The sequence below is a fragment of the Gymnogyps californianus genome, chromosome 1 (assembly GCF_018139145.2).
Source record: "Gymnogyps californianus isolate 813 chromosome 1, ASM1813914v2, whole genome shotgun sequence".
NCBI classification, from domain to species: Eukaryota; Metazoa; Chordata; class Aves; order Accipitriformes; family Cathartidae; genus Gymnogyps; species Gymnogyps californianus.
This window is the reverse complement of record NC_059471.1, coordinates 158,363,657-158,381,137: the sequence shown is the minus strand read 5'-3', so window position 1 is coordinate 158,381,137 and position 17,481 is coordinate 158,363,657. Positions and strand designations below refer to the sequence as shown.

General features: G+C 41.9%; 1 protein-coding gene across 1 annotated transcript in view; it reads right to left on the bottom strand.

Moving 5' to 3' along the window:
• RIC8B (RIC8 guanine nucleotide exchange factor B) overlaps window positions 1-16,280 on the bottom strand; it is a 37,655-nt gene extending 21,375 nt beyond the window's left edge. The window contains exons 1-3 of the mRNA XM_050914477.1: window positions 16,220-16,280; window positions 12,691-12,738; window positions 951-1,559 (exon numbers count right to left, since the gene is read on the bottom strand). Of these exons, the coding sequence (XP_050770434.1) occupies window positions 951-1,427 (477 nt within the window). The 5' untranslated portion in view covers window positions 1,428-1,559; window positions 12,691-12,738; window positions 16,220-16,280. The remainder of the gene's footprint in view (window positions 1-950; window positions 1,560-12,690; window positions 12,739-16,219) is intronic.
• Between the last annotated feature and the right edge of the window lie 1,201 nt (window positions 16,281-17,481).

The window sequence follows — 17,481 nt, the reverse complement described above, 5'->3', positions numbered from 1 at the left end:
TTCAACAAAAAAAGTTATCCTTATTCTTTCTGTTTATAAATTTAGGGATGCAACACATAGGAACCATATCTGTCTAAGAAAAAAAAATAGATCTGATGTTATAATGAAAAAAACGAGATAAATCTTATTCATAAGACATAACAATAAAAGTGTGTTTGGTTGTTGTACTTGACCTCATCTTAAAAGATCACATTTAAGTCCAAATCTGGTGTTGGGAGGATGGGAGATAAAGATATTAAAAACAGTACCACTCTTTCTTCAGAGTTCTTTGTTAAAAATTAGAGTTGATGTGCTTATCATCATGCCCAGAAAAACAGAAGAAAACTAGGGAGACTTCTCAGCTCTAATTATTACCCTATTGCTATAGTCCATAATCTCCAGAGATGTAGCCATCTGATACACTTACATTAAAAAGTTTTTCCTAGCCAGCTAATTATTAGTGAACAGCATTTATTTTCTTTTCGAAATCTAAGACTCTTATGAAATAGTTGTCTTTGCATTTTTTATTTGAAAACATACAGTTCTAACTTGCATTATATAATCCAAGCTATTCTCCCATTACACAGAAAATGTATGGATTAGATTTTTTGCCTAAGTAGTAACAAGAACAAAAAAGTTATTTTGGTATTCAAAGCAATGAGCATTAAAGACTCAACAACTCTTGAAAGCCCAAGATCATCAATACATGACACAATCAGAATTCAGACAGACAAATTTTCTCAGACTGATTTTGCATATAGAGAAATTATGATGCAAAATTTCAAGACTATCTTAGCTGCTATTTTGAAAAATGCAATCATAGTCCATCAAAATTACAGTAGCAAAAGCTAAGTATTAAAATCCTTGCTCTGGAGCTTGGACAACAACTGCCTCTTGTGTATCTACCTGCTGGTTCTGGCTCTTGCAGGCTAAACAAAACCAATTTAAAAAACACTTCAGCTAAGCCTTACCTCGCTGTGGACATTCCAACTGTCAAGTGTTACATTAAAAAGAGCCTTTAGTGCCTCAATGGCACAATCTGTCTCTTGCAAAGATAGAGGAGGCCTGTCACGATCTTCCGCTGTTTTATATTCTTCCGTCCATCTTACACTCAGGGAACTTTCCAAAGCCTGAGTCAAAACTTGCACCCCTTGTAGTTCCTGACGCAACTGTGATCTAATATCTGTGTGTAGAAGCGACAAGAGGAAGAGGAGACGCAAATCAAAGCATTTAATGTCATCAACAAACTGTTGGTCCTTGCATTTTTCCAGAAGATTGCAGAGCATAGCTGCAAGATTCAGTTCCAAACTGAGCTTCTGTGCAACAGCACTATTAAAAATTATGTTACAGAGGCATTTTAAAGCTTCTACTATAACAGGAAATTCAGACGCTCTCTCCAAAGGATCTTCCACAGTGTCCAGCTTTGCTAGCCTCATAAGGATCTGCATGTTCCTCTTCGTGGTTACAGGCACTAAAACCTTCTTGTCCCTGGAGAGAATCCGGAGGGCCTCCAGGCAGGCAACCTGACATGAAGTTTTTGTGTCTTTTTCAAGGATGTTTAGAATTCCCTCACACAGTTTCTATGCAAACACAAACAAAAAAGGAACAGTTTTAGCATCAAAATATTGGTGGCAATAGGAAACTACTTTTGCTAAGCTTCCATATAACTTGTGAGTTTTCAGCTGACTTGACTTGAGAAACTAGGTATTCTGTATCAGCTCTTCAAAATATAAACTATTGCAAAAGACCTCCAAAGATCATCAAAAGCAGTTTTCCTCATGGATACAATCCAAATACATCAACACTGGCAAAAGCATTCAGCCAAAATGGCAGATGCTATCCACCATTGCCAGTTACAAAGTTTTCTAGTATCAGCACTAAAATCTTGAGTAGCCAGAGTAACAAGGCTAGAGAGAAGTGAAAGGTTTTAAAAATATGTCAAAGTAGAACAGTCACACCTACAGTACCTGCAAAATTATAAGTTGAGGTTGTTTCAGTCAGGAGGCTAGAAGAAAAGAAACCAAACCAAAATAACTGCTACTCAACATACAAGTATTAGTACTCGATGTTTGGTAACAGCTATAATTTGTGTTGCCACTTCAACCTAATCTACGGACTTCTCCCATCTTAAGTAAGATTCTTAGAGATGTTACCTCTGACATAGAAACGTAATGCAGTTTTATTGGAAGACTTAGGCTGTAGCAGTTTTACCAAACCAGCAAAACTCCTGCTTTGTCAACACAGATTGTTCTTGAAGTCGAAACACTTCACTGATACTTTATACCAACATGACTGCAGGGTTAAACATTAATCATATAAATGCAGCACGAGAAAATACAACACTCCAAGGATCTGCAGGTCAGAACAGTAACAGTAAACATCAATCAAAAGGGAGAAAAGACAGGACAGAAGAGATTGCTTGATGGGGGAGGACTCCATAGGGTTTTTATGCCTTAAGCTCAGGACAACACTACTACTCATGGGTACCAGAGCCAGAAGTATAGTTACAAAGAAGGTCCCAGGTAAGTGGCAATACAAACTGCATTGTACCTCACAGGACACAGTTCCTCCCCACTTCTCACCCCCCAAGCTTTGTGTCTTGACCATTGACACAAATAAACTACCAAGTAGCAACTGAGTTGAACAGCCCTAGCGCAGAAGTCCACTTAGGACCTGAAATTCATATCATGGTCTCAGGCAGTATATGTCAACAAGAAATTGTTAAAAAACCCCATAGGAATACTAGTAAAGTAAAAAATAGTTCCTGGGGAATGGTCGCTGGAATTGCACTTTTCACCACCACCACAACAAAAAGGCGGGGAGCACAGCAGCCCATCACCCTGACCCAAAGTTCAAAACAAAAGTTCCACTTGGGACATCCAAGCAAGTTTTGTTACTGTGATCACTTACAATTAAAGCCAAAATAAAAAAAAAAAGGTTAAGTCTAAAGCAAATCTAGAACAGACACTCCAGAAGAATAAGGGAGAAAACAACACAAGTCTTCAACAATGTTAAAAGATAATCTGTAAACAAAGTCAGACAGTAGGAACTCACAATATGATTTCTAGTATGCTTGTCCTGGGGTGAAGCCCACCCAAAAGCACCACCCAGACGACCAAGACCTTGACAACATCTCCACAGCCCTGACTAGATTAATCCAGTAAGAGTCTGAAAACAAGGAGTGAGCTCCACCTCTTACTATCACATAGGCAACGTGAGAAATCTTCGTCAGAATATTACAGACACTGCAACAGTATAAAACCCGCATCTGACCACCTGTCGAGGCATATAGGTACTTACCGTGGGAATTTCATAGACAAGTACCTGGAAAAAGATACTCAAGTACAGAGTTTTCAGAGTTCTTCAACATTAACCTATCACTGCTCCCACAGATCTGTACAACCCCCTGACTTGAGCATAGTATGCTAGATGTGCACTAAATGTTTCTGAAGGTGGCATCGTTGAAGTGTTTTTTAAAAAAATGCCTAGGAAACAAAAAATGACCAGTCTAGATCCACAATCAAATTATCTGGTCACAGCTCAACTTTTTACAAGAATTTTGTTTCTATTGTTAAGAGAGTTTTCCATACAGTTAACTTTGCTTTGCAAGCTGAAGCAACAGTTGTGAAGTCCGTTTGGTTTTGAGGAGTAACACAGAACTGAATGGGCAGTTCAGAGAACTCCAGGAGAAGGCCAGTTTATACTGTTCCCTGTTTAAGCACATTTCTATTAGACTTAGCAGTTATAGTCTTCCTTGTTGCCGTCAGCTGCTACAAGGTGGCCTGTAATAATGTACCCAAATTCAACAGCTGGTTCACCGACTGGACTCTCCCTCTCTTCAGGAACTGTGCAGCAGTACCGTACCAACAACACAAAAAGCCAAGTTACCAGCCTTCCCCAAACCAAGATGCTGAATGAACACTTCAAAGACATACTGGGCCAGACAGACTGCCTTATCAGTAAATAAATACAGCACAAAAAGATATCTGATTTTTCATTGACAGTGCTGCAGGTTTCTTCTAGGACTTTAAATACCAAGGATCGCTTCATAAATTATCTGATCCAATCAATACCCACTGAAACTAAGCGGAATTTCCACTCATTTTTGTTAGCAGCAGAGCCTATATACATCTTGCATCTGGCGCTCTGGTCTTTAATCTCAGTCAGATAAAACCTGAACACTGGTTTGACTACAGAGAGACCAATCCTCCCAAATTCGGACTGATTTTTTTTTTTCCCCGCCAGAAGTTGCACCCACCTGCTGATATGGAAGTGTCACTGCAGCATGTCAAAAGCACTGCAGGGGAGATCCCAAAGGGCACCAAACTCCCACTGACTTGCCATGGGAGATGGAAGCCTAACCCTCCCTCCATACATTTGAAGACTATCCTTGCAATTTAATTAAAGATTATAAAACCCATCATCTCGTGGCTTCAAATCTTAGTGAAATGCAGCAACAGAAGATTCTTAACTCTGAATAGCTGTACTAAAGATAGATACTAAATAGAACACAAGCATTTTTTTTTTGAGATTTAGCAACCTACTTACAACCTAAAAAACCAAACCATTGGCGTGCTTGTAAGGTACTTAATTTCCTACATGTTCCTGAAGCCTTGGCTGTATAAAAGATTTCACAATACAAGCAAGGCTAGAGTTTATTTTTAAAAGCATTAATTATACAGTCTTATGCATACTATATTAACAACTAAGCCATCACACACTTATGAACAGGTTACTAAGCTTCCCAGCCATTACAGCAAAACACAATTTCTTTAAGATGTAAGACTCACATAAGTGAAAAACACGTAGGAACTGCTGACAAAGTTCTCTGGAGTTAGACCCTGGTGAGCCATCAAGAGTGATTTTAAAGGAACCAGCATTCAGTTACGATACCGCTACTTGCAATACTGCCAAAATCCATGACAGTGAACCTCTGCTGGCTGATCTCAAGTGCCAACAGGAGCTTAGGAAAAAACAGAGCATCTGGTTATAGTTGAAGAGTTATCCATGGAAAGTTTTGAAGCAAGGAAACAAAATTCATCCTATTAGGAAAGTGCCTTGGAGACAACTAAAACCAAATGCCATACAGCACATTTTCTGGTTTCTCCTTGACGGTGTGAGGGAAGTGATGCGCAAAGAGAAGAGAAACAGGAAAGGATGTGACCACAAAAGCATTATTATCCTTTTTATTTTTTTTAGGTGGTACTTCTTCTACCACCCTGTAGGCCATTAGCATGGCATAAACTAAGGGACACAGATGTTATTTGGTTGGAAATGAAAGCAAGTGAAAGAAGTGAGACAGCAAGGTACCTCCCCTTTCACAAAATATATGATGATTGCCCTAGTTTCAGGGTTTTATTGCTATCCCCTAAATTACTGTATGAATTTAACATTTCTTTTTTTGAGTTCTATCCTTTCAACATTCAGAAGGGAGTCTGACTTTCATCAGTTGTGCTACAGCAAGAAGTGTTTTTCATATACTTTTCCACAGAATCAAGGCAGTTTCTAGTCTTTTTAAATCTTTTTTCATTGTAAAATACATTCACTTCTCTAAAATTCAAGAATTCTCAGCTTTCATGCTAATAGTATGGTTAAGAGAGCAATACACACTGTTCCTTTTGTCTGTGCTGTAGTGTGAGTCATGGTAAAATATTTTAAAATTTTTTTGCGTGTTAAAACAGGACACCCATTTGTCATCTTGTCTTGACAAGTAAAATATTAATCCATTTTGGTCCCTTATCCTGATAGCATAAACGCTTGATGCTAAGCAGCAACACAGTGCTATAGAAAAAGCAATATTCTGAGATACGAGACCTGCATTTTCTTCCTTGCTCAGCCACAGACCTATTGTGTGGCTTTGGGCGAAAAGGTATCATCTCTTTACTTCCATTTTCTTTCACCATCTTTGTTTACAGGCTAATTAGATTGGCGGGGGGGTGCGGAGGAGAGGGGAGCACTGTAAGTGCTTATATTTTCCAGGCTCAACCTCAGCTGGAGATACTAGGTGCTTGTGAAAAACTGGGTACTTCATGATCCTGCTCTTTGGTCCTGGGGTGCCTGCATAAGGTCCTTTTCTACCTCCTCTCTTTGTGTTTGAAGATGTTTAGAAAGCACACTTGACCTATATTCACTTTTTTCAATTCAGACCACTAAACTTTGGCTACATTATGTCAGCTGAATTTACTGTAGCTTCTCAACACCAGAGTAATAAATGTCTTGGTAAGAAAAGGAGACAATTTCCCTTTATTTGCTTCGTCCTCTTTGGCAAATCATTCTCTTTACTTACATAGGCCTTCAGACTAGAGCAGGAACAAGAGAATATAATGTCCATTCTGCAAGTATTCAAATCCAAGCAAACACCACTGCTTTATTGAACATAGCATTTAATTTAGACTCAGATTACTCAGTGCTAGAGAAGCTGCAATTCAAAGGTGAACAACAAAAGTTCTGCTAAACATTACAGAAATAGAGTGCATACTTTATCTATTCTTTTCTGCACCTTTATTTTTGAATTATGCCATAGCTGCTCTAAGTACCAGGAGAGGTATGCTTCTTAGCAATCAAGTTTAAATTAAAACAAGGGAAAAAAACCAACCTGTTGTCAAATTGACTTGGAAATACATGTTGCTCCCATTTTCCACTTTCCTCACTGACAGAGCATATTAGTAACAAAATTGCCAGAAAAGTCCATGAAGAACAGAAATTCTACAACAGCAGAACACAGGAAGTGTGCTTGGTTTTGTATCACCTTCACTCATTTCTCAAGATCAATGTTCTTAAGACTTCTTTGTATATTTCAAAGCATAAATACATCCATCTTGACAGAACAGCAAGTGATATTAGCACATGGGGAGCCATATAAGTATGTCAGACTTATGAAATTCTTACTACACTTGTTCGGCTTAACTTAAACAAAAATCAAGCTTTTTAAAGAACTGTCCACAAAAATCAGATGTGCTCTCCCCACTCTAATAGCTGGGAAAGAAAAGTCAGACCTAACAGTGAGTGCTTGCTCACTCTTTTAGCATGGGTGAACCAGAAGCCGCCATATCGTTGGCCTCATCAAGTATTGTGTGCCAGAGCACATCATTTATTTAGGAGAATGGGAACATCATAAGTGGTACCAGGTCATGCTTTCCTTCTCCTGCACTGGCTTAAGTCCCTCTAGTCCACTTTGTCTTCTGACCCATGTTTTTCATAATTTTCAAATTTCAATTTTAATTAAATTGTCTCTAGGGGTTCAAGAGAAGTATGTTCTTAATTTAGTTCAACCTACTTCTGCAGCTGTTCAGTGGTGAGAATGGTTAATGAAATCAACTGTAGTGCCAAACACAAAGTTCACAAGGAACTGTATTTCCCCAACAGGTCGTATAGGTCTGCTATTGTTTACCCCATCTGTATTGCTATCTATTCCTCAAACTTACCTTCTACTTTACTACAAACATGAAGATTCATAGCAGACTACCCATTTTTCAGGGAGATGAAAGGAATGTTAGTAGTAACCACAATAAACTGCACATGAATTTTTACAACAACTCTTAAGTTTCTGTGGCTCTCAAAGTTATTCAGAAGCTTCTCTTAAAACCAAGTCCCTCTCCATCTCATATAAGGCGAAATTAAACATTTTACATGCTTCTTATCTTTTCAGTAGACAATGTAAATCAGTGCTGCAGAAAACCGAAGAAAAACTATGTTTTTGGCAAGTCAGAGATAAGAGATTCCAGGAGCAAAGAGGCATAACTTGGAACTGCTGAATAAGAATGTTGGCTGATCGTTTCTGCTAACAGGAGCAGCATTAAAAGAATAAAATAATTGTTTTATTCTGCTATTAGGTTTCAGAGTTAAGCATCCAAGGGAGTAAGAAAGTAAGCCCAAGAGTATTTGAAATGTTAGTTCAAGCTTTCATTTTCTCTGGAAGTCAAGACAACATTTATATAACATTTATACTCAACTGTGCTGAATAATGGGACAATTAAATAACCTCCTCTGAAAAGGCCATGCTCAATTTTTGCCTAGACTTTGTGGACCGATGTGGGTGGGGAGGGAAGGTGTACACTTGTATTCTTTGAGGATTCAGTATGCTTCACTTCAAAACTTTACTGTTCAACCCATATCGACAGCAGGAGGTTGGCCTGTTCGGCAGGAGCCTGCCAGCTCTGACACGGCAGAGGTCCAAGTCGCACATGTTTGAACATGTGAGAGCTTAGGCTAGACGGCACTCCGCAGGTAAGGTGAGGAGCACGCACAGTAATCAGTGTTGTCAGAACCAGTGGAATAAACACCTGGTTCAGAGTCACAGAAAGGTGAAATTCTGCATAACTGCACTCTCAGCAGCAGTCCTTGCCCTCCCCACTGAACAGGGAGAGGGAGAACTCTTTATAACCTCTGTAACCCAGTGGTGAAAGAAGGGTTTTATAAAGGAGAGATGGGTTTCACTGGCTTGACATAAACCTTAAGAGATGTAAAAAATGAAAAATGCTGGATGGGAGTGGGAAGGACCAGAGGGAATTAGAACAAATGCTTAGTATTAATGAAGGATACTTAGTAACTTTTCTTCTCTTACAGACTGGTACTCCCTTAAGAGGTTTCAGTAAAGTCAGAACAATAACAACAATAATTAATACTAAGATACCACACAGTGTGCCCACAGGAGCGCTTGAGCTTAATATTTTTATAGGACACTCACTAAGACTTTAAAAGCTTGCAATGAAGTTACTGGGAGGAGAAAAGTTCTGTGCCTTTGTGGTTGCAGGAACCTTCAGACCTCCCAGAAGTGTCACAGTGTCAACAGCACTATCTAATAACGAGGTTCTTCTGAGATTTACAGCGTAACAGCATCTTGCTCCATCAACATACTTTACTGCTTCCATCCTTTCAAAGTTCAAATATGGTACAGTCCACAGCCTTAAGGAATCTCCCCACATCATGAACTTAATTAAGAGAGAAAGTCCCACAACACATTTGATATTATTTACCATCATCTATTTCAACACCTTTAAAACATTCAGCAATGCAGGGGAAAAGACTGTTTTAGTGATTTTCTTCCCACTAAAGGGGGCCTTGAATTTTAGATCCATTATGTTCAAATTGAACCTGAACAGTAAATCAAGAAAACTGATCTCAAACTTTAAAGATTTATATTACAAGACTGACCCAACACAGTAAGCCGGAGCCAGCAGAGTAGAACCTGGATGTTGTAAGTACTGCAAGAGGTGAAGCAGACACAACATCAGGAGTTGAAGAGCAAATGTATCAATCATGAAGACCCTACCATTTCAGGTAAGAATATGGCTTATAAGTAATACTCCTACATTTGGCTGCTGCTTCCTTTTTTTCCCTTCCTCCCCCAAACGGCATCTTCATCCAATTTAAAAAGTCAGTCTTGCTTGCTATCTTGGACAGACTTATTTTTTCTATCACCTAGGCAAATGGTGCTGCAGCTCCTTCCAGTCGTGGAATGCCATGGCTAACTAGGGAATCAGTACTGACAGATGTTTCCAGGACACAAACAGTGCTGTGATTTTCTTTTACCATTTTAAGTCTGTAAACAGCACAAATGTGTTGCTACTTCAGAAGCAGGATTTGGACCTGTCAAGGTATGAATAATGGAGAACAAAGCTATTAAATGATGAGAAAGTAGTTCTAAAAAAACCTTTCCTTTCTGTATTAGGACACATGAGGCTTGAGCTGAAGTGCCTGCTGTACCACATTGAGAGGGAGACACTACGCCTGATACCTCTCTCCAAGGTGACTGCCCAGTCAAGTTACTAGATACTCATTTTCTGGAGTTGATTCCAGCATAGACCTAAAGAACCAACTGTTTGTGTCAACCATGCCACGCTGCCGTGAAGCGCTGCAGTTCTGAAGACTCAACCTTTTCCAGCAAAACACTGTCAAGAAATTCTTGGCTGGTTGAGACAAATAAGTATTTTAGATTTCTAAGAGCTGGTTAAGGTCCTCTGAAGCAACCACACTGCCTTAATTTCAGCTGCTATTCCAGAACACATTTACCTCTGGCTGGCAATTTCTATACTGTTTACACACACAAACTGAAAACAGGCTTTCAGAAATTAATATTTTTTATTAGTATTTGACAAGTTAAGAAGGAATGGCACTAACTTGATCTGCCTGGTATCCTAGCAGATCTTACAGTACAACACAGGTTGCCAACTGATTTATATCCATAGCACTCATCATATAGTCCAATGCAGACACATACATCATTAAACAGAACAACCAGGACAAGTAACAGCTCACATTACAATCTTGTGTTTTTTATCATCCTGTGATGTATCAAAGTCCTGTGGCTATGTCCAGATAAACAACCTTGATAGCATTACCTCTCTTCCTGCCTTCTAGAGGACAACCTACTTTCCTCCTGGAGTTCAGTATTACAAACTCACTGCTGATTTAGTTAGTTTACAGCCTAAAGCATCATGATTTGATAGCCATATTACAGCAGAACAACTTTTGCTGTCCGATTTACTCAGCTTCTATAGTCAAGCCATAGTTTTGACCTGTCTTTCATATTTTACAGTGTGTCACTGTTGTATACCGGTTGTCCTCTGCCTAACAGTATCCAACCTAGAAAAGCGTAAAGCACAGTTCCACCTATGTTACAATACAATTACCCTATAGACACAACCTTGCTGTAATTCTAAGGTCATGGTTGAAGCTGTGTGGTGAGGCAGAGAAAAAACTTGCATTGCTATTGTTTGATCTATTACTTGCACTCTTGCATAGACATGAATGACTTACAACAAAGTCTGTGAGGCTTGCTGGAGTAAATAACTAAAAGCAAATTTACTCCTAGGCATGAACAAACCCAATATGCAGCAAGAGACTGGTAAGAAGTATGTATTGCATTCATCAGGTTATATGGCAAGTTTCCAATAGCACCAGAAACCAAAGACAAAATCCTGAGGTCCCTCTGTATTTGCCCCCATACCTGAACTTCAAGTCTACTACATGACTTCATTATGGATTGTGACCCTTTGTCCAAACTCTCTTTCACTGCAATCACTCTAAGCTAATAGGAGCAGAATTGCAAATACTATCAACTCAAGTGTATTTTGGTATTACTAAACAAAAAATGGAACTTGTTTCTGAGTTAGCATGAGGCTACATCATGCAGTCTTCAGGCAACTCCCATTAATTTTGGTGACAACTTCAGTAGTTTGCTCTTAGCAAGAGCATGTACTATTTTACCTTTCAATTTAAAGCATTTTTATTTTTTACCTTAACTGAAGGATGACAGGAAAGTGCTCAATGTTTTACAGATACTAAGGATACTGAGCATGTGCAGTTGAGTAGCTGTTAAAAAAAAAAAAAACAACCAAACCACACACAAAATCCTACATCCCTCCACTCCCCCAACACTCATTGTCTTTATTTAGCTTTTGCCAATTTGGCTGCTGATCTATTCTACTTTCCTATGTTCTCTACTTAGCATTCAGTTTTCCAGACTAGACACTTTCTCATTCTCAATGTAAAAAGAGGTGGAAGGGATGGGGAGGAAAGAGAGGGAAGAACACAATAAGAAAACCAAATCAAGATCCCATCTGAGTTCTTCTATTGATCATAAAGGACACACATAGTCCATCACCACATTACTGAACGTCAGCTTCGAGTAAAGCTATAAAGCCAAGCTAAGCGGTCTTAGAGTCATCTATGTAATAAAGAATTGTAACTAAAGAGTATAGTACACACAACTGATGGTTTTGTAAATGCAAAGGACAGAGAGACTTATCATCCCACCCATTTCTACCAGAAAAAGACTTAATATCTGAAAATATTTAGATTTTGCACAAAATCATGGATTGAATCGATGTGTGTCCGATTTGAGACAAGCTATCCTTGCAGGAACCTTGCAATTCTGATTTCAAGCTTTATTTCAGAAACAGCAGAAACATGCAGCCACATTCACTAATGAACATTTTCTGAATAAATATGCAAATCAGCCCAAAAACTAATTAGAGAAAAGAAAGGAAGGGTCTTGTCATTACATATTACGCCATAAAAATAACAACAGGAAAAAAAGAAAAAAAAAGAAAAATCAATGTCCAAGGTTTAAATGTGAGGCTGTGGATGGATCTCAAGGGACCTGTTAAGCCCTGACACACCTGTACAGCTCCATGCTATAACACACAAAAATTTCCCGTCTTTGGAACCTGACATGCACGATACACATTCCACTGATTACAGCTACCTTTGGATTAACAGGCTTCTGTAGCTCTGTCTCCCTTACAGCTCCACAGCTTTCTTCCATACTTATCTCTTCATCTTAATCTCTAACATTCTTTAAGTATCTAACAGACAAGAAACACATCTGTGATATTGCTACCTGCTGAGAAGAGAGAAAATGGAAAAATGTATTGCAAAATTTTTATCTCAGTAGATACAAAAGAGTATCTTTACTCTATTCCTCCACCCCATCCCAAATCTGTACCCAACAAAATTATTTATGGGCTTTCCTGTTACTACTTTTATTCAAGACAGGGGTTTTTGCTAGAGGAATTTGCTTTTCTCTTTCAGAAAAAAGGGGAACGGGTAGTTGTCATGTCTCTTGCACTGAAGAAACAAAAATTAAAACAGAACTTTATAATCACTACTTGCACCATTTCACAACGGCAGCTAAGTTAAGAGACTGCTTTTACTTTTTTATACTTCTAACCAGAGCACGTATGCAGCTTGACAGCCTATTTTACTTACCTTTCTTTTGTCTTCATCTGCTGGATCAAATCTGAAAATGGTCCGATTCTGAAAAAAAAAAAAAAAAAAGAAAACAAAAGAAGAGTTTGCATTTGTTACATGAACATCAGCTGCTAAGTACATAATACCTGCAAAACTATTACAAAACTTTAGGAGTTTGGTTAAAACCAGCCTCAGATAATGAGGCCATAACCACGTCAACTCATGTCCTTTTCCCATTCCACCCAAGAGCAAGAGCTTCAGTAAGTGGCTCCAACTAACAATTTCATAATTACTACTGGTGCAGAGCAAGCCTTTATCTGTGGGCTGTGTTTCTGATGCAAGTTAACAACCTCACACACGGCACTTTACAGGGTGAAAAACGTTAGCTATAGCCTTGTGTTTTACAAGTACCTTATTACCCAGACTTCCCCCGAGCAGTTCTTGTTTACAAGCTTTTGACTGCAGTTTAAAGTGTCCCAAACCAGAACAACCATAGTATAATCTTGCCCAGAAAACAAGTAGTACAAATCAAATAAGCCTTACTACAAAAACTACCAGTTTCTGTATTGTGGCAACTTCCAAAACACATTACCAAGGTATTTGTTTCTCTGGTGCAGTTAAACACCAGATAGACATCGTCTAACGATGAGTACTTATTTCCTGTTAAACACTTCAAATAGTAATTGAGTCTAGTTCTATGTTAGTATCCTGAAGTATGTTATTAGTGATATATTACTCATATGACACAAAGTTTATTCTGCCAGTCAAAGAAAACAGCAGTAATACCACACAGATATTTTAAGGACATTCTAAAAGTTCCAAGCTAAATGATTAAGCATGATGAACAGCTTCTAAAAAAATTAAAAATCTCAATTTCTATTATACAACTTGCTAAATCATGCAAGTGATGAAAAACAAAAGTGACCCTCCATAGCACATTAGTGGGCCTCTTACCTTTATGACACAAGCTCACAATTACACAGAAAGGCCCTGGATATCTACCCTACCATCAAGGGTTAACAGTATCAGTTACATCCTTGAGAATGGTAGGAAAATAACTCCTTTCCTTTCTCTTACAGGGCTCCCAGTAACACTACTGAACCACACAAGTTCAGCAAAATGCCAGCCAAAAGCAGGTGAACATTAAATGATGAGCAATCAGCCAAGAGAAGGCAATCTTTGCATTTGCACATGAACATTTTTGGAAATTTACAAAAGAAATGTAATGACAGTAAGTAGTCTAAGCACTGGAGGAACAGCGATTTGCAATAATCATTGCAAACGGGACAGCGTAGAGGAGCAAGAACAGACCTATTAATTTCTCTCATTATAATTATTCTATAGCCACCTGCACCTTTGAACTACACTTAATCCATTCTTTCTCTTCAATTAAAGCATATTTAATGTGTTATTTGGAAAAAAAGCTAAGGAAACGTAAAGCCCAGAAGAGGCATGGGTAAAGATCTGGAACCTGGAGTACTCTGCCCAGTCTTTGTTGGCCCACAGGCAACATATCTGAGTTAGTAACACATTGCACAGAAAGAGAGATGTAGGAAACATTAATGCAAACTTCTTAACAAGAAACGCAATAAGACAAATGTCATATTGAGACAGTATTAAAAGATTCCCATCCCACTTCAAAAGAAGTATTTAGCTACACGCTTAACTCCCAGACTTCATTCAAAGACTTGAAATGCCAGAATAGAAACCACACCAGCTCTCACTCTGTCCTTGAGAATTCAACTTAAGCCTAAATAATTCATCTGGGGAAGCTGCTGGGAAGGCATAAAATCCAGTACAGCAAAATTAAGAAATTATGTTTGTGTGTGCTTTTTGACCGAAGACATTTAACGAAGGGTCATTTTCAAGAGTAAAGACAGGAGATAAAAGGTTTCCTCAATCAGAATCCTTCCTCTGTACCTTAGAGGTAAGCGAGTTAAAACAGTTAAATGTGTCTAATGAACTCTAGATCTACCAGTCCTTCAGAGAAAGTGCCCTGCAGCTGCATCAATCTCTACATTTGAGTTTCATGTGCACAAAGGCAGCCTACGTCAAAACTGCTGCACAAGCTTCTTCTAGAAGCTCAAGTTTGAGTGATGACATCAGTTACTGCCACTGTTAGACTTAAAACATATTGCACATAAGACAGCAAACTTCAAGCCATCTCTTGGAGGCTGAATAATGATCATACACCAATCCACATTCATGTGGCTTTTCCCCTAATCACAGAGCTAGGAATCTTTAACTAAAAACCTGAATGTTTATTCCTGTAACAGATTCCTAAATTTCAGCAGATAGTTAGTTCAACACAACTGCATTTAAATTACATCTAAAGCCAAACTCCAAGTCAGTACCAGCTTTAGAGACTTGTGTACCAGTCACAGAAGTGTCTACGCAAAGGACAGACACCTGATGGGTTGAGACATGATCTTCAGAAATGGACTATACCACTCTACTAAAATCTAGGTGTCCAAACGTCCCTACTGGGGGGTGGGGAGGGAGGGGAGGAAATCCACCTAACATCTAGCTTCACTTCAATTTTTGCTTCCCAGCTTTACCAGAAAATGCCTTCGCTTCTTGACTTAGCATACATGTATCACACTGTAATGGCAGTAGACACTAGGTACTCTTTAATACACGTCAGCATTGAAAGCTCAACCTGTTGTAACCCTGCTTTTAGCTCTCTCCTCTTTTCCCTTTGCTTGGCCAGAAATGCAGAAAAATCAAGTGAGGTCTGGCAGTCCATTTTACACGTGCCCCCTCCCACTGCAGAGCCACCCCTCTGCACCTTGACACGGTCACTGCCAAAGCGGCGCGAAGGCCTCTCCCCCACGCACTAGCCAGGCTGGGCGACAAAGGACAGCCCACAAAGGGCAGCTCCCCGGGCAGGTGAGCAGGTACACAACGTTGGCATCCAAGAGACTCCAGTGTTATTCTGCCCAGCTTCTTCCAAGAGGTATAGGCAGGTTAAGAGACTTCTCAGGCAAACTTACGCTGTGGAATAGCTCTTTTTACAGCCTGATCGCCAGTAACCCACTATGCCACCTGTCAGGCGCGTAAAGCAGAGGCAAGACAGAAGGCGCGGGGGGCCAAGCCTGGCAACGGGCTTGATCTACCCGCGACACGGCTGGCCCTGCGCTCCCGTGAACGCCTGCTGTCCTCCAGGCGCTGCCCTCGCTCACCACCCCGACGCTGCCGCGGTGCCCTGCGCAGCCGGCGGGCCGAGAGCGCACGGGGAAGCGCAGGGGACGCGGGCAGGCTGTGCCGGGCAGGCCGCCCACCGCCCAGCCGGCGCCGCTAGCTGGGGGAACGGCAGCAGAAGCGGTGACCGCAGGGGACCCGCCGCAGAGCCGAGCCCGGGGGGGCAGCGGCAGGAACCCCGGCCGGCCGGGCGAGCCGGGGCGGGACCCCCGCGGCCCGGTGCCGGCGGCGCTGCCGAGGGCGAGGCGGGGCGGGGCGGCGACAGCGCCGGGGGAGCGGGGGCGGAGGGGCCGGCTCGCGCCGCGGGGGGAGGGGAGGACGCCCGCCCTCCCCAACGGCCCGTTACCTCCTCGTTGTACCGCGCCAGGACCCGCTCCACCGCCTCGGCGCCACCGCGCCCCTCCACGGCCTCCAGCACCGCGCCCAGCTCCATGCCCGCCGGCCGCCGGCCGCCGCCCGCCCCGCTCCGCTCCGCCAGCAGCAGCCACCGCCCCGCCCCGCCGCGCCCTGACCTCCTACCCCGCGCCCCCCTGACGCGACGTGACGCGACGTGACGCAACGCTCCCCTTGGAAACCGCCCGGACTGGCAGGCAGCGCTCGCGCGCTATTGGCTGGAGGGGGCGGCCGCCCGCACCCTCGAGCCCTCCTATTGGCTGTCCTCCCGCCCAGTCCCGCCGGCAGGAGACTGCGGCGAGAGGACTACGCCTCCCAGCATGCCAAGCGACGCGGCAGTGCGGTGCGCGGCGGGATCTGCGGCGCTTTGGCGCCGCGGGGCCCGATGGGTGCTGTAGGCCGCGCCTGGCGGCGCGGGCCGACGCCGGGCGAGAAGGGCGGTGGAGCCGGGTGAGGAGCGCAGGTTCGAGTCCCAAGCGGCCACGCCGGCGGGGAGCGTGCCCTCGGGTTGCTCAGTGGCACAAAGCACACGCCGACGTATAGCCTCCTCGCTCGGCTTCGCCGTAACGTCTGGCAGCAAAACAAACCCCTTTTTCTCAAGTCCAACCCACCGGGGGGGGGGGGGGTACACGAAAATTCTCCATTTCTGTTTGAAGTCCCCCTGCATTCGGCACTGGTGAGGCCGCACCTCAAATACTGTGTTCAGTTTTGGGCCCCTCACTACAAGAAAGACATTGAGGTGCATGTCCAAAGAAGGGCAACGAAGCTGGTGGAGGGTCTAGAGCACAAGTCAAAAAGGAGACTGAGGGGAGACCTTATCGCTCTCTACAACTACCCGAAAGGAGGTTGTAGCGAGGTGGATGTCAGTCTCTTCTCCCAAGTAACAAGCGATAGGACAAGAGGCAATGGCCTCAGGTTGCGCCAGGGGAGGTTTAGATTGGATATTAGGAAAACTTTCTTCACCGAAAAGGTTGTCAAACATTGGAACAGGCTGCCCAGGGAAGTGGTTGAGTCACCATCCCTGGAGGTATTTAAAAGACGTGTAGATGTGGCGCTTAGTTTAGTTTAGTGGACATGGTTTAGTGGTGGACTTGGCAGTGCTGGGTTAACGGTTGGACTTGATGATCTTAAAGGTCCTTTCCAACCTAAATGATTCAATGATTCCATGATTGTATGAAGACAACCCCCCCCTCTGAGGGGCAGCATGGACACCTT